The 23388-nt window shown below is 42.3% G+C and overlaps 1 protein-coding gene across 1 annotated transcript in view; it reads left to right on the top strand.

The window, feature by feature from the left end:
- SORT1 (sortilin 1) overlaps positions 1–12609 on the top strand; it is a 78025-nt gene extending 65416 nt beyond the window's left edge. Inside the window, exons 18-20 of the mRNA XM_053706761.1 lie at positions 10868–10974; positions 11490–11610; positions 11719–12609. Of these exons, the coding sequence (XP_053562736.1) occupies positions 10868–10974; positions 11490–11610; positions 11719–11733 (243 nt within the window). The 3' untranslated portion in view covers positions 11734–12609. The remainder of the gene's footprint in view (positions 1–10867; positions 10975–11489; positions 11611–11718) is intronic.
- The last annotated feature ends 10779 nt before the right edge of the window (positions 12610–23388 follow it).

Here is a 23388-nt window from a genome sequence, read left to right as displayed (position 1 = left end):
AAATGGGCTGGTGTTCTATCAGAGTCTGCTCCTTTGTCAGAATCTGCTCCCTCTGAGTGCGCATGCTCTGTATGACGTAATCACACTCTACATATGTTAATTAGCAATGTGTGGAATGCGATTATGTAAATCTGCAGCATGTGCACTCAGAGGGAGCAGCTACGAGATGTGCGCATGCACTGTTTAAAATGTAATACTGTCAAACAAATTTAAAGTAAATATAATATATATATATATATATATATATATATATATATATATATATATATATATATATATATATATATATATATATATATATATATATATATATATATATATATATATATATATATACACACACACAGGGCAAAGTTCAATCACTTCTCACGGTTTTTTGTTTCTTGGATTAACTGCTCGAAAGAGATATTAGATTGCAATTGACATGATGAGATTTGGTTACACACATTTATTCTGGTAAATTGAGACTATTAAGCATATTAAACATTATAGAGCTGCGGAATCTGTTGGCGCTCTACAAATAACAGATAATAATCCAGTATAAATGGTTTAAAAATTTACTTAGAAGCTTTCAGTTTAGCTCTGTTGAAAAGGCAGTTGGAAAGCCCACTGCAAGTGGGAAATAAGACGCTCCCCCTCTCCCCCTTCTTTTGCATATGAAAAGACCCTTTACACAAACAGGAGCAAGCTGGAGAAGGTAGCTGACGGTATTCAAATAAAACTTTGGGGCTTGGTTAGGAGTCTGAAAATCAGAGCAATGTTATTTAAAAATAAGCAAAATTATAAATTAAAAAAAAACAAAAAAAACTTTATGGGCTTTATAAATAGATCATCTACAAAACATTTATGCAAAGAAAAAATGAGTGTATAATGGCCCTTTAATGCTAAATTAACAGAGATAATCCTTTTCTTCTAAGGGACGAATTTACAAACGATGTTTAAAAGCAATATTTAAAAATGTATTTTAGGTTTGTGATTGTCTCGTATAATTTCAATTGTATCCTTATATGTATGTATCAGTATATTACAGTCTTGTTTGTATAATGAAAAATGACAAATTAATCAAAATGTATTTGAAAAAAACAACAACAAAAAAACAGATAAACTTATAAGAGGTTATAAAGTATATTGATTGATGTTGGTTATGCAAAGCTAGTTAGATAACTCCTTTGGTACTTATCCATCTTTTTTTAAACAAAAAAACAAGTAGGCTATCCCTTTTTAAAGCAGTGAAGATGCAGTCATGGCTAAATGCAGCCTGGTATTGAAACACATTCAAAAAGGAGGAGGGGGTTGTGTGTAAGTGAAGATGTGATTCTAGAAATTACTAGAAAGTGAAGTGAACTATATACATAGTGTGTGCATATTTATGTGTGTGTGTGTGTGTGTATGTGTATGTATATGTGTGTGTATATATATATATATATATATATATAAAAAAGAAAGCGCACTCCAAAGGTCTTAGCAAAAATCACTTTAATGTGAACGTTTTCAAGCCGAAATGGCTTGTCCTCAGACATTCCGGCTTTTTGCTAAGACCTTTGGAGTGCGCTTTCTTTTGGAGCTGTGTTTTGGTTTTTTGCTGCACCCAAGGCTATTAAGTGAGGATCCGGGAGTGCAATTTGTCTTTGAGATATAAATAAATAAAAAATAAATATATATAAATATATATATATATATATATATATATATATACATATACATATATACACACACACACACACACACACGCTATATTCTAAACCCCTCTTGCTTCCAAACATGTGTGCGCACACAGCAATGATTAGACCTTTAACTGCCAGTAGAACAAACCGAAAATTCCCCTCACGATAGCTACCAGTAACACTTACAGAGCAGTGATTTAACGCCCCTACATAACTTTCAGTAAAACATAAGACAGTTGTCTTGGGCATAGTGAATGTGCAATGACACTTCTTTCTGGCTTCCCTGTTTGTAATAAACCGAGGCATAGGACAACTTCAAATGTAGCTGCCACTTAGGGGACTTAAAGGGATAGGAAAGCTAAAATTAAGAACATGTAGTTTTTCGACTATTATGGCCCTTTAATCTGTTAACACTGCTTCTCTTAAAGAGATCATCCTTTCCTAACTTAGATTAAACTGTTTTTGGTTCAGTAAACCGGAAATTGTGACTACGTGAAAGGTATTTACAACATGAAAATCAACTTAATCATTTTACAAAGTATATAAACTACATTCAGCACAATAAGAAGTATGTTTTTTAAAAAAAACTACAAAAAAACAAATTTATTGACCTTCTCGTATTGTAGCACAGCATATGTAATGCTTTGAATATTGCCTGCTGTGTCTTTTTTAATGTTTCCAATCCAAGGCCTATTCTTAGTTGAACTATTCATAAATATATCCCTGCCCACATACAAAATAAATATTTTCCTCCACCACTCACTTGCAATGACTATATAAACCCATCAGTGCTTCTCGTTAGGGAAGTGCTAGATTTTAAAGTACAGACATCTGTTGTGATTGGCCTGCTGGTGACATCCTGCATTCATAAAAGTTGTCTTCTTTTAAAAACAAAACAAAAACAACAACTCTCATTGTTTGTGCTGCTCATTACTTTACAGTACATTATATTTTGGTCATTACTTAGGAAAGGGGAAATGGCAGTGTGACCATGTATTTTCATCTTAATAGGAGGAGAGTCCACTGCTTCATTCATTACTTGTGGGAATACAGAACCTGGCCACCAGGAGGAGGCAAAGACAACCCAGCCAAAGACTTAAATATCTCCCCCACTCCGCTCACCCCCCAGTCATTCTTTGCCTTTTGTCAAACGAGGTTGCCAGAGAAGTGTCAGAAGATTGGAGTAGTCTCTTATGGAGGGTAGTACTCTTCGAAATGGGACTGGAGTTTTAAGTAGTCCTGTCAGCCTCTCAGTGAGAGCATGGGTGAAAGTTATAGTCCGGAGATGCAGGGAGAGCTCCTTAAGCAATCAGCGTTGACGAGTTTCACTGCCTACTTTCTACACTCAAGTCCATGTCAGGAGTGATGCTACTAACCTGTTACACTTGAAGGGCCGTGTTCCTGTTCCACGGCATAGATTCTGGTAAGGTCGTTTCATTTATACACATATGATAACGCAAGAAGACAGGGTCACAGTGTGTCTCCTTTTATCTGTATAGAATCAAGGCTTAATATACCTGGAAAGGGGATTATTGAATAGGGGGGATTTATGCATAATATCTTTGTGTTTGTTGCTGCGTCATGTGTGAGATGAGGCTCTACCAATGTGTGAACAGTCAGGTGTAGATCGGCGTGGCCTTTTTTTGGCGTGTTTTCTCTATAGTGCAGGAGCGGTCCTGCATGGCACTCCATGTGACCGGGTGTGGCCTCTTCAACTTCCTCTTTCCTTATCGCCAATTGCGGGAGACTTAACGGTTTCTCTGTGCTCAGGGTCATAGGAGGTGGTGAGTGCCCCGGCCATTGGTTTATAAAGGTGCCATTTAATCTATCTAGTCCATATTAAAGGCGCAAGCTATGGAGGACTCTGATATGTTAGAGGATACACCCTCTTTAATTAAATCTAATACTTGTGTTTATTGTGAGGAGGTGCAGGTTGATCCGCCTGCTCAACTGTGTACCACATGCTTTGAAAAGATATTTAGCTCCACTGAGCCATCCACCTCTGAGGGTTCTCCATCCCGCGAGGTGCGTTCCCTACATTCATCTCCGATCACACATGCAGATCCCCAGGGTCCGACTGATCCTCCCGCGGGAGGGGCCCCTTGGCCACCAGATTTCACTGCCCAGCTGCAAACGGTGGTTTCTGCTGCCTTACCACGCCCTGCGAAGCGCAAGCGAAGGGAAAGACATAGCCTTCCATCCCAGGGGTCATCTACTCCGTTGGATGTCTCTGATTATCCGCTGATGAGGACGCCTCAGATTCTTCGGAGGGTGCTCTCTCTGGGACGGAATCGGCCAGTTTTAAGATGAAGCATTTGCGCTTTTTACTGAAAGGAGTGCTTGCTATGTTGGAGGTTCCGGAACCGAAACTTCCGGAAGAACCATCTATCCCTAAGCTAGATAGGGTTTACGAGGACAGGGTGGTGTCTCAGACCTTTCCAGTTCCCGTGAAGATGGCTATTATTATTGAGAATGAGTGGGAGAAACTTTGCTCATCCTTTTCTCCCTCTACCTCTTTTAAAAAGTTGTTCCCCGTTCCGGACTCAAAGCTTGAGTTTTGGGGGGGATGAAATGAGACAATAGAGGGGCGCCTCATGTGTGCATCAGTGTATCAAAAAAAGGACATTTAGATGAAAGAGCCAAATGGATACTCACTGTTACAAACTGCTATTTGTAACTGGCCCTTTAAATGGAAAATTGCCCTGCTTCCCTGGATTTTGGAGAAGCCTATTTGCCAGCCTCCTTCCACATGACTGGCCCCTGGAAGATTGTGCCCCTGAGGACATATTGACTTTTATTGGGTGTGTATGGCCCTTTAAGAACCGTCTGGGGACATATTGTGACTTTGGTGAACAATGCCCCTTTAAGACTATGTCCCCAGACCTGTGAAATGACTTGTCCCTGGCTTTCTCCCACTTGGTTCAGTTTCATTGTGTGCCATTAAGTGCTATGTGACAGACCCTTCGGTCAGAACTACAGAGATAACTTTGTTCAGCTTCAAGAAGCATTCTAAATACAAGTTTGCTGGGATCAGCTCTAATTAAGTTTAGTGATAAAACATTCCCATTGTCTAATCAGACTTCTAGTAGTGATAAGGTGGACTGCATTGTTTTATTGTGTGTAAAATGTTATCTGCTGAAGTAATGTTGTGGCCTGTCAAAGGGTATTTTCCCAATTTCTAATATCAAATGTGTGATGGGGGATTTTATGCCTCCCCCTGAGAGTGTCCTGTTTGCATGTAACCTCAATAAAAAGCAGGCTGTGTGCTCCAGCACATCAGACCTATGTTGACCCTCTAACTTGAAGCTTTGACTCATGTTTGTAGGATACAGCTTATAATCACTACAGGGATTGCTATGCTTTTCATACTCCCTTAGCTACAGGGATTGCTACAGAAGGAAGAGGTTCACCTACTGGAGCCTGGTCGTAGGTCCAGGGCGCAGAGCAGACGGCGAGATACCAGCCCAGCAGCGGTGGTTCATAGAGTCTGCATTACTTATGGTGGCTAAGCAGCAGTTATAGAGTCTACGGTGCTGCTGCTCCTTTGGTGAGCGCTAGGAGCAGCCTTTTCTACGGTCCAACTTCCAGCCAGCCTGGAGGCAACCGTAACATTTGGCGGCAGCGGTGGGATTGCGTCCTAGCGCAAGGAGCAGCACCACAATAGCACTGGTATCGTAAGAGAGTAATTGAGGGCAACGCTAGCCACTGCGCAGCGTCCCTACCTACAGCAGCATGGAGCTGACAAGACACTGGTCAGAACCCTGTGAAGAGCACCTCAACCTGATCCGTCGCTATGAGGGCGCTGATTTCGTTCCAGAGGTAAAGAGGCGGCTAGTCCGATATGGTCCAGACCCTGCACAGTCAGTCGCCTCATCCGGGAATTGGCTACTGAGAACGAAGCGGCACGAGCCTTTGAGCGCCAACTGTGGAGTTTGAGGGTATGGACACCTGGTCTCTCTCCCCAGCCGCATGTTCCACAAGGAGAGGAGAGCAGCGACCTCCCTCCCCAGCGGCAGTATACTGTGCAGAGGGAAGAGACAACCGGTCTCCTTCCCCAACCCCAACCAGAGATACTAGAGGCAGCAGGCCTCATAGACTGGTCCTGGGAGGACCCCCAGCAGGCAGGTGGAGATGGGACCGCAGTCTCTCTACCGGCCCTACAGGGATGCTGGGCAGGCGGCCCAGATCCCCAGCGACAGACCCAGCTACAGGGAGGGGAGAGCATCGACCTCCCTCCCCAGCCGGAGTGTGCCTTCCAGGGAGAGGAGACAACCGGTCTCTCTCCCCAGCCGCAGCATGTTCCACAGGAAGCGGAGAGCATCGACCTCCCTTCCCAACGGCCACCGGAGTATCAGGAGGAGGAGGTAAGCCAATCTCCCCCTCCCCAGCTAACTCCTAACTTGGGCCCAGGGTTAACAGTGAGTGATATATAGATAGAATTTGTCAAAAAGCAGAAATGTTGCTGCTCAAAAAAGGTGCTAAACCATAGCTTGTATAAAACAAGTTAGTTTATTAAAAACAATTTAAAAGCAATAACAAGCATGGGTTAATGCAACGTGTTTCTCAGCCTTAACCTTGGCTGTTTCCTTGGGCATCTTTGGGGGGGCCATGCCTAAGGTGGATGGAGCTATCTCCACGCTTGTGAATCGTAAGACTATTGCCCTCGAGGATAGTTCGTCGTTCAAACAGCCCATGGATAAAAAAATTAGAATCCATGTTGAGGAAGATGTTTCGACTCACGGGTTTGTTTTTCAACCAGCAGCGGCGATCGCTGTGGTGGCAGGAGCGGCTACCTACTGGTGTGATGCACTGTCGGCTATGGTCGAGGTGGAGACTCCTCTCAAGGAGATACAGGAAAAGATTAAGGCCTTAAGGGTAGCTAATTCTTTTATCTGTGATGCTAATATGTAGGTTATTCGCCTGAATGCCAAGATGGGTTTCTCGGTTCTAGCTCGCAGGGTTCTGTGGTTAGTCGTGGTCTGCGGACATGACTTTCAAGTCTAGGTTACTATCCCTTCCTTTTCAGGGGAAAGTCCTTTTTGATCCAGGGCTAGACTCTATCATATCCACGGTCACGGGAGGCAAGGGTGCTTTCCTTCTGCAGGATAAGAAGAATAAGCCTAAGGGCTCTACTTTTCGTCCCTTTTGTTTGGACAAGTCTCAATGCCAGGAGCCTGCTGCAAAGACAGAGCAGTCCAAGGGATCTTGGAAGCCAGCTCAATCTTGGCCCCCGATCCGTCTCTGGATTGCGTAGGGGCAGACTATCTCTGTTCGCAGAAGCTTGGATGCGAGACGTACAGGATCCTTGGGTTCTGGAGGTTATCTCCCAGGGTTACAGGATAGGGTTCAAGATTCATCCACCCAGGGGCAGATTCCTCCTGTCAAACCTATCCTCAAGTCCAGAGAAGAGAGACGCCTTCTTAGAGTGCGTAAGGGATCTCTCCTCTCTCAGAGTATTTGTTCCAGTACCTCTAGCAGAAAGAGGTCTAGGGTACTATTCAAACCTTTTTGTGGTCCCAAAGAAGGAGGGCATGTTCTAAAGTGCCTAAACAAGTTTCTGTCAGTCCCATCGTTCAAAATGGAGATGATCAGATCGATTCTACCCCTAGTTCAAGAGGGGCAATTTATGATGACAATAGACTTGAAGGATGCTTACTTTCACGTGTCAATCCACAAGGACCACTTAAGGTTCCTAAGATTCGCTTTTCTGGACCAACTCTTCCAGTTTGTGGTCCTACCTTTCGGTCTGGCGAATGCCCCAAGATTCTTTTACGAAGGTTCTGGTAGCGAGTAGCCAGAGGTATTGCGGTGACTCCTTATCTGGATGATATCCTGGTTCAGGCTCCGTCCTGCAGTCTTGCGGAGGACCACTCGAGGGCTCTTCTCCTTTGATCCCACGGATGGAAGATAAACGAGGGAAAGAGTTCTCTGGTTCCCAGCAACAGGGTGGAGTTCCTGGGTATGATAATAGATTCCGTATCTATGAAGATATTCTTGACCGATCAGAGACGTTCCAAGATTGCGTCCAGCTGTCTTGTCCTTCGGACCTCCTCAAGGCCATCTGTGGCCAGGTGTATGGAAGTGATTGGGCTCATGGTTTCCAGCATAGATGTCATTCCTTTCGCCAGGTTCCATCTCAGACATCTGCAGTTATGCATTTTGAGACACTGGAACGGCGATCAATGAGATCTATCCCAGCAGATCTGGACAATCGAGCGAGGGAATCCCTCTCTTGGTGGGTCCGTCTGGGACAGTTGTCCCACGGGACATCCTTCTTGAGACCATCCTGGGAGATTGTGACCACGGATGCAAGTTCATCAGGATGGGGAGCTGTTTGGGGTGCCAGAAAGGCACAGGGCAGGTTGACTCAAGAGTAGTCGACCCTACCGATAAATATCTTGGAACTACGAGCAATATTCCTTGCTCTGAGGGCTTGGGCCCTTCTTGGGGTTGTCCCGTTTCATCAGATTCCAGTCGGACAACATTACCTCTGTGGCGTACATAAACCATCAGGGGGGAACGAGAAGCTCCCTAACCATGAGGGAGGTATCTCAGATTCTGAAATGGGCAGAGACCCACAATTGCTCGCTCTCAGCAATCCACATACCGGGTGTGGACAACTGGGAAGCGAATTTCCTCAGCAGACAATCGCTTCATCCGGAGGATGGTCTCTCCATCCCGAGGTGTTTGCGGAGATCTGCAACAGATGGGGAACGCTGGAAATAGATCTCATGGCATCCAGGCTCGACTTTAAGCTACCCAGATACAGGTCGCGGTCCAGGGATCCCCAGGCAGAGCTGATAGATGCCTTAGCAGTACCTTGGGAGTTCAACCTAATTTACATTTTCCCCCCGTTGCCACTTCTTCCTAGTGTGGTGGCCCGCATCAATCAGGAGCAAGCTTCGACCATTCTGATTGCTCCGTTGTGGCCACGGAGGACGTGGTTTGCAGATCTGGTGGGAATGTCATCTCCTCCATCGAGGTTACTCTGTCGCAGAGATCTGTTAGTTCAGGGTCCCTTTCTCCACCAAAATCTCGATTCTCTGAGACTGCGTGGAGATTGAACGCCTAGTCTTGGCCAAGAGAGTGTTCTCGGAAAGAGTGACTGATACTCTCATTCAGGCCAGGAAACCGGTCTCTTGTCGCATCTATCATAAGGTGTGGAGGACCTATTTATCCTGGTGTGAGGAACGTGGATATCCCTGGCACAAGGTTAGGGTATCCAGGATTCTGGCTTTTCTCCAAGATGGTCTGGATAAGGGTCTTGCCGACCAGTTCCTTAAAGGGACAGGTTTCGGCCTTATCGGTTCTGTTACACAAGAAGCTAGCGGAGCTTCCTGATATTCAGTCCTTTGTTCAGGCTTTGTCTAGAATCAGACCGGTGTTTAGAACTTCTGCTCCTCCTTGGAGCTTAAATTTGGTTCTTGAGGTTTTGCAGAGGGCTCCAGTTGAGCCTATGCATACGCTTGACATTAAGATTCTTTCCTGGAAGGTTCTATTTCTTCTGGCTATTGCTTCAGCTCGCAGAGTCTCTGAAATAGCGGCCTTGCAATGTGAGCCCCCTTATCTGTTTTTTTCACGCTGATAAGGCTGTGCTTCGCACTGGGTTGGGGTTTCTTCCCAAGGTGGTGTCAGATCGTAACATCAATCAGGAGATAGTAGTTCCTTCATTGTGTCCTAACCCTTCTTCATCTAACTAACTTGGGTGTAGTTTGAGCCTTGAAGTTTTATCTTCAGGCCACGAAGGATTTCAGACAGACTTTGTCTTTATTTGTTGTGTATTCAGGGAAGCGTAGGAGGCAGAAGGCCTCTTCCACTTCACTGTCCTTTTGGTTTAGGAGCATTATCCGTTTGTATTACGAGACAGCGGGACATAATCCTCCTCAGAGGATTACGGCTCACTTAACTAGGGCTGTGGCCTCTTCCTGGGCTTTTAAAAACGAGGCCTCTGTGGGGCAGATTTTTAAGGCGGCTACTTGGTCCTCCTTACATACTTTTGCAAAATTTTTCAAATTTTATGTCTCTGCTTCGGCGGAAGCTGTTTTTGGGAGAAAGGTTCTGCAGGCTGTGGTGCCCTCAGTATAGGGTCTGCCTCCTTTTACCCTTCAGTTTTGTTCATTCAGTGTCCTCTAGATCTTGGGTATTTGTTCCCACAAGTAATGAATGAAGCAGTGGACTCTCCTCCCATTAAGATGGAAAACATAAATTATGCTTACCTGATAATTTAATTTCCATCTGTGGGAGGAGAGTCCACTGCTCCCGTCCGTTTCTCCGGTGGGCGGACCTAAATTTTAATTTATTCTTCTTGCACCATTTATACCCTGATTTTTCTCCTTGTTCCCTTGGCAGAATGACTGGGGGATGAGGGGAGTGGGCGCGGTATTTAAGCCTTTGGCTGGGGTGTCTTTGCCTCCTCCTGGGGCCTAGGTTCTTAATTCCTACAAGTAATGAATGAAGCAGTGGACTCTCCTCCCACGGATGGAAATGAAATTATCAGGTAAGCATAATTTGTTTACTTGCCAAGCTTAAAAAATATATGTAAAAAACTTTATTTTATAACTTAAAGGGACAGTCTAGTCAAAATTAAACTTTCATGATTTAAATGCAATTTTAAAAAAACTTTCCAATTTACTTTTATCATCAAATTTGCTTTGTTCACTTGGTATTCTTTGTTGAAAGCTAAACCTAGGTAGGCTCATATGCTAATTTCTAAGCCCTTGAAGGTCGCCTCTAATCTCAGTGCATTTTAAAAGTTTTTCACAGATAGACAGCTAGTTTGTGTGCCATATAGATAACATTGTGCTCACCCTCTGTGCAGTTATCTAGGAGTCAGCACTTATTGGTTAAAGTCTATAAAAAATGAAATAAGGGTGCAGTCTGAAGAGGCTTAGATACAGGGTAATCAGACGTAAAAACTATATTAATATAACAGTGTTGGTTATGCAAAACTGGGGAATGAGTAATAAAGGGATTATCTATCTTTTTAAACAATTTAAAAATTCTGGAGTAGACTGTCTCTATAATATGTTCCACACTTTAAACAATGCAATTTAATCTTGTTAAAGAGATATATTTCTTCCCTTTTTTATGTAGCCGATGGGTTTCTAGCTCAGTAAACCCTTTCCTATATTGTATGTTTATATTATATATATCCCCTTCTTCCATTAATGTTTGCCTCTCCTCCCTTCCCCCCTCCTTTCCAGGTTTCATCCTCAACCACAGTTCCTGTTATTATCTCTGTGGTTGTTGTACTGCTTTGCGCAATAGTTGCTGCTGTTCTGATAATCAAGAAATATGTCTGTGGTGGAAGGTGAGTACCTGGTAACATTTTATATAGCAAGAAGGTGTCTGAATAAAATATTCCAATATTCCAGTATTACAGCAGGTTTGTACTTGCCAGCCCAACACATATAAACATAAGGTGCCCTGCAATTTTGACTTCACCATCATAAAGTTTGAGGCATTATTTTAATAGGGATCTATGAATGGTTACTAAAGCATTTTCTCTTTGATCTAAATTGTCTAGACAATTGAACCCTATGGATCTTTCCTAAAATATATATGTAGAATTTTCCTCATGTCGTCCATTTTGTGACTCTTATGTTTCTCGCTTTCTTCTTTATTCTACCCCCTCACACTTTACCTGCAAAACCCAGTTCTTCCAAACAGCCTTATGCTTTTATGTTGAGGTCTGTGTTTTTGTATGTTTGGACTGACTTCCATTTTCTTTCCAAGGATATTCCAATTTTACTAATTGATCCATTTTGTAAACCATGTGTTTCATGAGAACGTATCTTTATTTTTCAATCATACTTTTCCTTACAGGTTCCTGGTGCACAGATATTCTGTCTTGCGGCAGCATATGGACCCACAAGGGGATGAGCAGTTGGACACCAGTATAGGGGAGACTCGAAGAGGTGGAGGGTTTCACGATGACTCAGATGATGTGAGTGCAAGATAGTGGTGGAGGGGAAAGACTGAGTTAGAAAGTCCACCATTCACAAGTGGTATATACCTCTCTAATTTCTTCCTTTCTTCCTTTCTTTCTTTCCAGGATCTTTTAGAGTGATCTTAACAGCTCCAGCAAGATAATAGCATTGTTCAATCAATTGCTTTTCTGTCTTTACAATGACATGAATCTTAAATGAGACAGAGGACATTTGGCCGTGTCCATAACCCTAATTTTCACCATGCCCTGGCTGTGCCGGCAACTCTGCAGATAAAGACTACTACTGCTGATCAGAAGAATTGATAGGAGAAAGTGAATGTTGGCCAGTGGGTTAATATTTAATGGTGAAAATGTGTAGCCTTCAAATTTGGAAAACTAAAAAAATTTCCCTCTGCCATGGAAATCATCATGACCCTAACATCACTTCCATCCTATGTCAGGTCTTAGCTTTTAAGATAATCTCTGTACAGTAAATATTGAAGAATCTTATTAATAATACAGTAATTATTGGTTTCTGAAAGCTGCTTCATTGTAATAGGGTTAAAACACTGATTTCTACCTTTTAGCTGAGACACTGTGAATTTTTCAGTTAATATCCTGACCCCACACCCCTTCTCAAATATCAATAATCTTAATTTTCTCATCAGATATTTGCGCAGTGGAAGGTTCTTTGTTTTTACTCCTGGTTATTTTGGATCTTGTATAATATTTAAACTTTTTTGTTTGTTTTGTTTTGTTTTTTTAATCGAAAATCCCCCTTTTCCAGAATGAAGGGTACCGTAACATAATTCCCTTGTCTTAACTCTATACAGATTACAGAGCTGAATGTCAGTGCTTGTACACAGGAGCAAGGCATCTGTGTGTGTATAAGGGTTGTATAGCACTTGTCGGGAGGGTTTGTATATAGCCTGTGATAAATACTTTGTACTGAACTTTCTCTGTATATTTGTGATTTAAAATGTTATAAAAAAATAAAATAAAACACATTACATTTTTGCTTGTTCCGATGTTGGTCCAAATGTATCAAGATTAAATTATCTGGGATTTTTCATCAGATGGTGAGAGTCCACAAGACATTACATGTGGGAATTATCCTCCTTACCACTAGGAGTTTAAATCCAGCCTCCCAGGTGAAATGCGGATTTATCTGCCAATTCTCTGGTCTACAGTGAGCTTTAATTGATGGGATCCACAGGTAAAATGCGGATTTATCTGCCAATCACCTTTGTTGTACAATGCTGTTACATGGAATATCCTTGGTATTGTGCTTGCACTGCCTCAAAGGGCCAGTCTACTGGAAGCAGTTGCTGCAGTTGAAGTAAGCACCGTGGTTTAGGGTGCTGACAAGTACTTAGCACCTTTATAGCCCACTTGCTCTTAGTATGAACATGTGCACATTATTCCCATAGTCTGAGGACATGTATTTATAAACCTCACAATTTTTATGGGCAGTTTTAAGCACTTTTCATACTTTAGTCCATTTTACCATTGTAGGAATTTAAAGAGACATTATACATATAAGAGATAATGTTTCCTGTTTTACTTTACATTTAAGCAATTTTTACTTAAAAGAACACTGCTGTTGGATTGACGGATCCCCTGCTACCCCTACTGGGTAGCTCTGCTGAAACGATCTTCCAACATCTGGAACCAGCCGCTATGTATCAGAGAGAAAGTGATTTCAGCAATCCCCACCCAAATAACTAGACAACTAGCATTTAGGTGGAATAAAGAAGAACTAATTTTATTGGAAAACACACACTCCTTTTATACACAAAGCTCATCTTGATAAGATACTGGACAATCCCACAATTTTCCGCCATTCCCGCCCCTCCAGACAGGCTGACGCCTTTATAGCAGTCACAGTCCCACAGAATCCCAGTACCCAGGGGCGGCGGTTTCAGGGTGATCCCGGTGGAGCGGCTGCCCTTCCAGGGTGTCCTTTTAAAGCTCTCTGTTCTCAGATGCCACAGTCCAAAATCCGCTGTGATTCGCTACTGGGCACCGGAGTTACAGCCCGGTAAAGATAGGGGGGTAGGTGGCGGTTTCGGGGTGATCCGGTGGAGCGGCGACACTTCCAGGGTGTCATTTGAAAGCTCTTGGTCCCCAAATGCCACAGTCCGAAAATGTGCGATTCGTTACTGGGCACCGGAGATACTGTCCGTTGAAGTTATGGTTCCCAAAGGAGCTTCCCTCCGGTAATTCCCCCAACTCTTGTCCTCCCTAGGGGCTACCAATCCCCAAAAGAGCGGAGCTCTGGGGCAAAGGGCCACTGGAGCGACCAGGGGTAAATTTAGCGGGTGTTCTGTGGCTGACCGGGAGTTCCAGGAGCCCGGCCAGCCTGAGAGGGGTTAGGCAGGTGTCCGTTGTGAGGTGCCTGACTGGGAGTTCCAGGAGCCCAGCCAGCCTAGGAGGATTTTCTTTCCTAAAATATAGTGAGTCCACGGATTATCGTAATTACTGTTGGGATATCACGCCTGTCCAGCAGGAGGTGGCAAAGAGCACCACAGCAAAGCTGTTAAATACCACCCCTTTACCCATAAACAAGAGAAATAAATTTATCAGGTAAGCATAAATTGTGTTTTTAGGTGTCTGTAGATTCTTCAATCAAGAGTTTATTATTTTTAAAGCAGAGCTGTTTGTTCTGTTTTTTTACTGGTGTCTAGCTGCGTTCCACATCAATCTCTTCAGTAGAGCTGTGGTGACTTTTGAGCACTTGAAAACTGGTGGGATTTTTCATTTCACCGTGCTTTTCATGTTTGGTGCTGCCCTACCCTGAATGCTTGATTAACTTTAGTCAGTCCTTCATTTGTTCCACAGGTCTATGGAGTGAGGAAGCCTTTTCATATCTGTGAGCTGCCCTCCTGCCGGGCAGATGTGACTCAGGTAAGTGTAGGTTTTTATTTCTTTATTAAGAGAGTTTGGCACTTTGATGGGTACAGGGACTGTTAAACCAGTGTGAGTTTATATTTGGGCACTGTATGACACTTATGAGAGGCTCTGCGTGTGTGTGTTTTTTTTCCCTTCACTGTAATGGAAGCCGGTCTTTTAGCCGCATCCACGTCGGGGCGGGGCTTAATCTGTTTGGGGTTTTCATTGCTTTCAAAGGCTGCTGGGTTCGGATTGTCAATATTTTCCGGCTTCAGGGGGTCAGGTAGGCACTTCAGCAGGGTCTTTTGAGGTAAAGAGGGTGCCTGAAGGTGTTTTTTAATTTTTAAAGCAATCTTATTTTTTTGCAGTAAAAAAGTTGCAGTTTAAAATTTAAAGTGACAGTAACGTTTTGTTTTTTTTTGTTGTTTTTTAAGCCAATTTGATTTGTTTTTGGTAAAGATGAAAGAAGCTTTGCAAGACGTTACATGCAGCTTGTGTTTTGATTCTAATGTGGAACCTCCAATGCCTATTTGTGCCTCATGTATTGAGAGGACCTTACAGTGTAGGGAAAAGATTTTTCCTGAGCCATTTTTAGCTGGGGTGGATGCTGTTCAGGGGTCTCCTGTTCAGAATATGCTGCAGCTTTCTCCTCATGTGTCCCTTCATTCAGTGTCCTCTCATGCAGTGCCCAGTGTTTCTACTCCAGTTGGAGTTTCCTTGCAGGACATTTCTACCCAGATATACTCTGCAGTAACTAATGCCCTGGCGGTTTTTTTCTGTGTTTCAGGTAAAGCGTAAAAGGAGATATAAGGATTCAGTTGTCAAGGTATCTGAATCAAGTATGGCTATGCTGAATGTTTCTTCCCATAGGTCTGAGGGGGAGGATTCTTCCATAACGTCTGAGGGGGAAATTTCAGATTCAGAGAGTATGGTTGTTTATTCTGATTCTGAAGCAGTGATTTTTAGATTTAAGCTTAAACACCTCCGTGCGCTTCTTACAGAGGTTTTGGCTACTTTGGAGGATTCTGATACTACGTTAATAGTTATTCCAAAGAAATCTAATAAACTTAACAAGTATTTTGATGTTCCCTCAGAGGTGGAGGTTTTTCCTGTTCCTGACCGTGCTTCTGAGATTATTGCACAGGAGTGGGAGAAGCCAGGGGTTCCTTTTTCCCCTTCTCCTATTTTTCAGAAAATTTTTCCAATTGCTGATTCTGTTAGGGAGTCTTGGCAGACAGTCCCCAAGGTGGAGGGAGCAATTTCCACCTTGGCTAAGAGGACCACTATTCCCATTGAGGATAGCTGTTCCTTTAAAGATACTATGGATAAGAAGTTGGAAGCGTTGCTTAAAAGGATTTATGTTCACCAGGGTCTGGAATGGCAGCCTGCGGTGTGTATTTCTACTGTTACCAGTGCGGCAGCATATTGGTTTGATGCTTTGTATGATTCTATTCAGAAGTATGCGCCTATGGAGGAGATCCAAGATAGGATTAAGGCTCTTAGGTTAGCTAATTCATTTATCATGGATGCCTCTTTACAGGTCATTAGGTTGGGAGCAAAAATGTCTGGTTTTGGCTCGCAGGGCCTTATGGTTGAAGTCCTGGTCTGCGGATGTGTCGTCAAAATCTAAGCTTTTGTCTATTCCTTACAAGGGTAAAACTTTTTGTTTGGGCCAGGATTAGCTGAAATTATTTCTGATATTACAGGAGGTAAGGGTCATTCATTCAAGATAAGAGAAATAAGACCAAGGGTCGCCAGAGTAATTTTTGTTCTTTTCGAAACTTTTCAGGCAAACCTTCCTGTTTTTCTGCTAAGCAGGAACAGTCCAAGTCCTCCTGGAAGTCCAATCAGGCCGGGAACAAGGGGAAGCAGTCTAAGAAGCCCGTCTCTGACTCAGTCAGCATGAGGAGTCTGCCCCCGGTCCGGGAGTGGATCCTGTGGGGGGCAGACTTTCCCTGTTTGCTCAGGCTTGGGTTCGGAATGTTTTGGATCCCAGGGCAGTGGACGTAGTGTCTCACTGGTACAAATTGGAGTTCAAAAGTTTTCCTCCCAGGTGCAGATTCCATCTTTCAAGGTTATCTGTAAACCAGATAAAAAGAGAGTCATTTTTAAAATGTGTTCAGGATCTGTACCACCTGGGAGTAATAGCTCATGTTCCAATACAGGAACAAGGTCTGGGGTTTTATTCCAATCTGTTAAGAGGGAACTTTCCGACCAATTCTAGATCTCAAGAGTGTAAATAAATTCCTCAGAGTTCCGTCTTTCAAGATGGACACTATTCGCTCCATCCTTCCTCTGGTTCAGGAAGGTTAGTTCATGACTACTGTGGATTTAAAGGATGCGTATCTACATATTCCCATCCACAAAAATTATCACAAGTTTCTGAGGTTTGTGTTCCTAGACAAACCTTTTCAATTTGTGGCCCTTCCTTTTGGTCTGGCAACGGCTCCCAGAATTTTCTCAAAGGTCCTGGGAGCATTGTTGGCAGTTCTCCGATTGCGGGGTGTTGCAGTAGCGCTTTATCTGGACGACATTCTGGTCCAGGCGTCATCTTTTCAACAACAAACTCCCACACAGAGTTGTTTTCTTTTCTGCGCTCCCACGGTTGGAAGGTGAATTTAGGAAACAGTTTCTTGGTTCCATCTACAAGGGTGGTATTCTTGGGAACCATTATCGATTCACTAGAGATGAAGATTTTTCTGACAGAAGCCAGAAAAACAAAGATCTTCAATTCTTGTATTGCCCTTCAGTCCTCTCCTCGGCCGTCAGTGGCTCAGTGTATGGAGGTAATCGGTCTGATGGTGTCAACTATGGACATCATTCCGTTTGCTCGGTTCCATCTCAGGCCCCTGCAGTTATGCATGCTCAGTCGATGGAATGGGGACTATGCGGATCTGTCTCCGCAAATTGTTCTGGATCAGGTGACAAGAGATTCTCTCCTGTGGTGGTTGTCTCAGGAACATCTCACTCAGGGAACTTGCTTTCACAGGCCTTCCTGGGTGATTGTGACCACGGATGCCAGCCTGCTGGGATGGGAAGCTGTCTGGGGCTCGTTAAAGGCTCAGGGTCTATGGACTCTGGACGAAGCGTTTCTTCCCATAAACATCTTAGAGATGAGGGCAATCTTCAATGCTCTTCTGGCCTGGCTTCAGTTAGCTTCAACCCAGTTTATCAGGTTTCAGTCGGACAATATAACGTCAGTGGCTTACATCAATCATCAGGAAGGAACTCTGAGTTCCTTAGCCATGACAGAGGTAGCCAGGATTATTCAGTGGGCAGAGACCCACAATTGTTGTCTGTCTGCAATCCACATTCCAGGGGTGGTCAACTGGGAGGCAAATTTTCTGAGCAGACAGACGTTTCATCCCGGGCAGTGGGAACTTCACCAGGAGGCGTTTGCTAACTTGGTTCGCAAGTGGGGGCAGCCACAGCTGGATCTCATGGCATGCCAAGCTTCCGAGGTATGGGTCGAGGTTGAGAGATACTCAGGCTGTGCTAATAGATGTGCTGGCAGTTCCTTGGGACTTAAGCCTAGCGTATGTGTTTCCTCCGTTTGCTCTCCTTTCACGAGTCATTGCTCGAATCAGGAGAGGGTGTCAGTGATTCTCATTGCTCAAGCATGGCCTCGCAGAATCTGGTATGCGGATCTGGTGGAGATGTCATTTCTTCCAACTTGGAGTCTTCCGTTAAGGAAAGACCTTCTACTTCAGGGGCCCTTCCTTCATCCAAATCTCGTTTCTCTGAAGCTGACTGCTTGGAGATTAAACGCTTGATTCTATCTAAGCGTGGGTTTTCAGAATCTGTCATTGAGACTATGATTCAGGCTTGCAAGCCTGTTACTAGAAAGATTTACTATAAGATATGGCGTAAATATCTTTATTGGTGTGAATCCAAAGGCTACTCTTGGAGTAGAGTTAGGATTCCTAGGATTTTGTCTTTTTTCCAGGAGGGTCTGGAGAAGGGTTTAGCTGCAAGTACCCTGAAGGGTCAAATTTCTGCTTTATTTTGTTGCACAAGCGTCTGGCAGATGTGCAGTCTTTTTATCAGGCCCTGGTTAGAATCCGGCCTACGTTTAAGTTTGCTACTCCTCCATGGAGTCTTAATTTGGTTCTTAGAGTTCTTCAACAGGCTCCGTTTGAGCCTATGCATTCTTTGGATATTAAAATGTTAACCTGGAAGGTTTTGTTTTTGGTTGCTATCTCTTTGACTAGAAGAGTTTCGGAGCTCTCAGCACTGCAGGGTGAATCTCCTTACCTTATTTTTCATTCAGATAAGGTGATACTGCGTAATACCTTGTTTCCTTCCAAAAGTGGTTTCGGATAGGAATATTAATCAATAAATTATTGTTCCTTCTTTGTGTCCTAATCCTTCTTCTCAGAAGGAGCGTTTGTTGCACAACCTGGATGTGGTTCGTGCATTGAAATATTATTTACAGGCGACTAAGGATTTTCGCCAGTCTTCTTCTTTGTAGTCTGATCTGGAAAACGCAAGGGTCAGAAAGCTACGGCTACTTCTCTTTCTTTTTGGCTGAGGAGTGTTATTCTTTTGACATATGAGACTGCTGGACAGCAGCTTCCTAAGAAAATCACGGCTCATTCCACAAGGGCTGTTTCCTCATCTTGGGCTCTCAAAAATGAAGCTTCTTTGGAACAGATTTGCAAAGCTGCCACTTGGTCATCTTTACACACTTTTTCTAAATTTTATAAGTTTAATACTTTTGCTTCAGCTGAGGCTTCTTTTGGGAGAAAGGTTCTTCAAGCAGTGGTACCTTCTGTTTAAGGTTGCCTGTCTTGTTCCTCCCTAATCATCCATGTCCTATGGCTTGGGTATTGGTTCCCAACAGTAATTAAGATGATCTGTGGACTCACTATATCTTAGGAAAGAAAACATAATTTATGCTTACCTGATAAATGTATTTATTTCCGGATATAGTGAGTCCACGGCCCGCCCTTATTTTCAGACAGTTTATTTTTTATGTAAACCTCAGGCACCTCTGCACCTTTTTTGTCACTTACTTTCTCCTTGCTTCTGGTCGAATGACTGGAGGTTATGGGTAAGGGGGTGGTATTTAACAGCTTTGCTGTGGTGCTCTTTGCTGCTGGACAGGAGTGATATCCCAACAGTAATTAAGATGATCCGTGGACTATATCCGGAAATAAATAAATTTATCAGGTAAGCATAAATTATGTTTTTCCAGTCAGAGACCAGCTCTGTAGGAACACAAAAACAAGCCAACTAAGACTCCTAGAGATTGCAGTTGCTCTGAGGAGCCCAATACCGCTGAGAAACAACAGGGGTGAGGTAGTAGCGGGGCAGGGGTTTAACCATTGCAGCCCAGTGCCCCTGATACCTTGTAATTAAAATAGCTGGTTTTGCCCACTGAAACCACCACCCATAATGAACATTTCAGTACCTAAGTACTGACCTTTGCTTATGGGGGATATAAAATACAAGTATCAGACCTCCCAACTGTCTCTATTAGGGTACAGTCCCTATTTCTGAGCTCTGTAGAATTTCCCTTAAACACAAATAGACTGCCCAGATATGTCCTCAAACCACCCAGACACACCCACCAAGTTCCCAGACGCCCATAATCCTGATAAAATAAAAAATGAGTTAACACAAAAAGTGCTATGCACTCCAAAATCTAATATAAAAATAAATGCAATAGGGTGTTGCTAAAATTTGCTATTGCATTTTTTCAGTGTTTTTTCTACAAATTATTATTAAATCAATTAATGTAAAATTGTGCAATTAATTTGTGCTTAAAGGGACACTTAACCCAAAAAAAATTATTTCGTGATTCAGATAGAGCATGACATTTTAAACAACTTTCTAATTTACTCATATTATAAAATTTTCATCATTCTCTTGGTATCTTTATTTGAAATGCAAGAATGTAAGTTTAGATGCCTGACCATTTTTAGTGAACAACCTGGGTTGTCCTTGCTGATCGGTGGATAAATTCATCCACCAATCAAAAAGTGCTGTCCAGAGGTCTGAACAACAAAAAAAACTTAGATGCCTTCTTTTTCAAATAAAGATAGCAAGAGAACGAAGAAAAATTGATAATAGGAGTAAATTAGAAAGTTGCTTAAAATTGCATGCTCTATCTCAATCATGAAAGAAAAAATTTGGTTCCAGTGTCCCTTTAAGTAACATTTATAAATAAAAGAAAATATTATGAAGTATTGCACTGCCCCCAAACAGCAAAAGTGGCTGGCAAAATTTTCTGTGAATAACACTGATGAGGTATGCTCTTCCAGCAGGCTTGTCCCATTTGATTAGGCATGTTCTTAAAGGGACATTAAACCCCACATTTTTATTTCATGATCCAGATAGAGAATACAATTTTAAACAACATTCCAATTTACCTGTATTATTTAATTTGCTTCATTCTTCTGATATCCTTTGTTGAAAAGATAGCAATACACAAGGTGAGCCAATCACATGAGGCATCTATGCAGCCAACAATTAGCAGCTGCTGAGCCTATTCAGATATGCTTTCCATCAAAGGATATCAAGAGAATGAAGCTAATTAGATAATATAAGTAAGTTCGAAAGTTGTTTAAAATTGCATGCGCTTTCCAAATCATGAAAGAAAAAATTTTGGAGTCTCTTTAAAGAACAATTGGTAGTGATTTAAATTAACAAAAACAGCTATTTAAAATATAAAAAAACGAAATGTATGTGTACTTGATCAATTCCTTTTTTCATGGTGGTGAGAGTCCACAAATTCATTAGGCCTGGGATTCCCTTCTTAGCCACTAGGAGGAGGCAAAGTTCCTCAAAACTCTCAAGAGTACTTTATCCCAACCACCTCACTGGTATGTCAGTTATACGTATAGCCAAGCAAGGAGAATAGAAGACAAACATGGTAGGAAAGGACAAAGCAGGGAAACCAGAGGTGCAAATAGGGACCATCATCAAAACAAACTGATTTTCTTACCCCTTAAAAATGTGGGTGGGGTTGTGGACTCTCACCACCATGAAAGAATGGAATTTATCAGATAAAAGTATAAATTTTGTTTCATTAGGTGGTGAGAGTCCACAAATTAATTAAACTTTGGACCCTGTACCAAAGCCGTGGAGTCCACTAGTAATGATGGGAGGGTAACGATTGATAAGAAAAGAAAGCTGCAAGATTATATTTTACATATAGAGCTGCCAAAATAACTTTCCTACCACAGGCTGCTTCTAAGGAGGACTTTCCTGTCTCCAAGTAAGCTTTGTGAATGAAAGGCAGCTAATGAAACTGCTGATGATGCCTTCAAACCCTTCTGAAGACCTGTTAGGGTTTTACCCTACTTTTGTTTCTTACTTGCTGCTTGGCTGCCAAATTTATTCACCTGTCTCCCTCCTTGCCTGCTGCAGAGTGTGTAACGCTGCTCACTACACCCAGGCCCCCCTCTTATGGCCAAACTGGAGAACATTATCAGTGAGAGACAGGTTGCAGTCCCAGAATTATGATGTCATCACTTACTATTTAAAGTGCATCAGTTCAGTCTTCCTTTGCCCTTGCATTATCTCAAACTTCTTTGTGAGTTCCTGTGTAAAACCTGGTTTGTTTGACATCCCTTCTGGTTCCTGATCCATGGCTTGTTACTGACTCTGCTGATCTTTGTGTTCTTGACCCTGGCTCGTCTGACTACATGCTTTGGCTCCTGACCCAGCTCGCCTGACTACCAGCTCTGGCTATGACTCCTGGCTTGTCGTTTGGCTTATGGACTCTGTATTATTTTTTTGTTATTATTTAATAAAGGTGTGATTATTTTAGCATTTCACGTCTCTTTCTGATTCCTGGTACCCTGAGAACTGAATAAAGAGACTAGAAGATTGTCTGAAATCTTTGGTAGCCTGCAAATAAAAACTGCAAAGCCTTAACCACATCCAAATTATGAAGAAGTATTTCCTTTGAGTTTTGTGGTTTAGGACAAATAGATGGAACAACAATCTCTTGATTTATATTGTCAGCTGATACTACTTTTGGCAAAAAAAATCTAATTTAGTTCTTAAAACAGCTTTATCTTGATTTAAACTAAGATAAGGCGCACTGACCAGGCGAAGTGAAAGATAATACTATTATCTGTTATTCATTTGACCTATTATGCTCGCCTACATAATATCCCCACGATATTAGTCTCTACCGACGCAGAAAAAGCGTTCGATAGGGTGAATTGGGGACTCCTAAGAGCAGGGCTGTCAGAAATTAAATTTGGAAATAAATTTATTAGCAATATCTTCTCTTTGTATACACACGCAACTGCACAATTTAAAGTAAATGGCCTATTGTCTGAACCATTCCCAATTCGGAATGATACGTGTCAGGGGTCCCCTTTATCCCTACTACTCTCCGTCTTGTCTATAGAAGTACTTACTCAAAAAATTAGGCTAACATAAACATAACCGGTTTGCAAATAGGACAAACGGAACACAAATTGCCCATGTATGCGGACACTATTCTGCTAACCCTCACCAAGTCTAGCACATCCCTGCCTGCAGTTTTTTTCTTTTTAATTTTTTATTGAGGTTATGCGAGATTACAACATAGAGAATATGTCCAGACACAAATCAAACATGATAATAAGAATCGTGCAGATCTCATACAATGTACAAACTTGAACATAAACAAAAGGATACAAGTATTGGAATTATAAGCGCTATATATATATATATATATATATATATATATATATGAATGAAAATATATATTATATAATAGAGCAATTTCTATAGTGTGAGAGTAGCTGCTAACAGGAACCATAGTACTTTGTCTTGTATTTTAATCGCATAGACAGAGATATTGTGTTCTGCTACAAGTAAAATGTACGATATATAAGAATAACAATAAAAGCAATTAGCCTATGGCAAACATAGGTGTCTAGAACATATATCAATGAAACG

Source organism: Bombina bombina, chromosome 3 (genome assembly GCF_027579735.1).
Source record: "Bombina bombina isolate aBomBom1 chromosome 3, aBomBom1.pri, whole genome shotgun sequence".
NCBI classification, from domain to species: domain Eukaryota; kingdom Metazoa; phylum Chordata; class Amphibia; order Anura; family Bombinatoridae; genus Bombina; species Bombina bombina.
The sequence above is the reverse complement of the archived record's forward strand: the minus strand, read 5'-3'. Positions and strand labels throughout refer to the sequence as shown.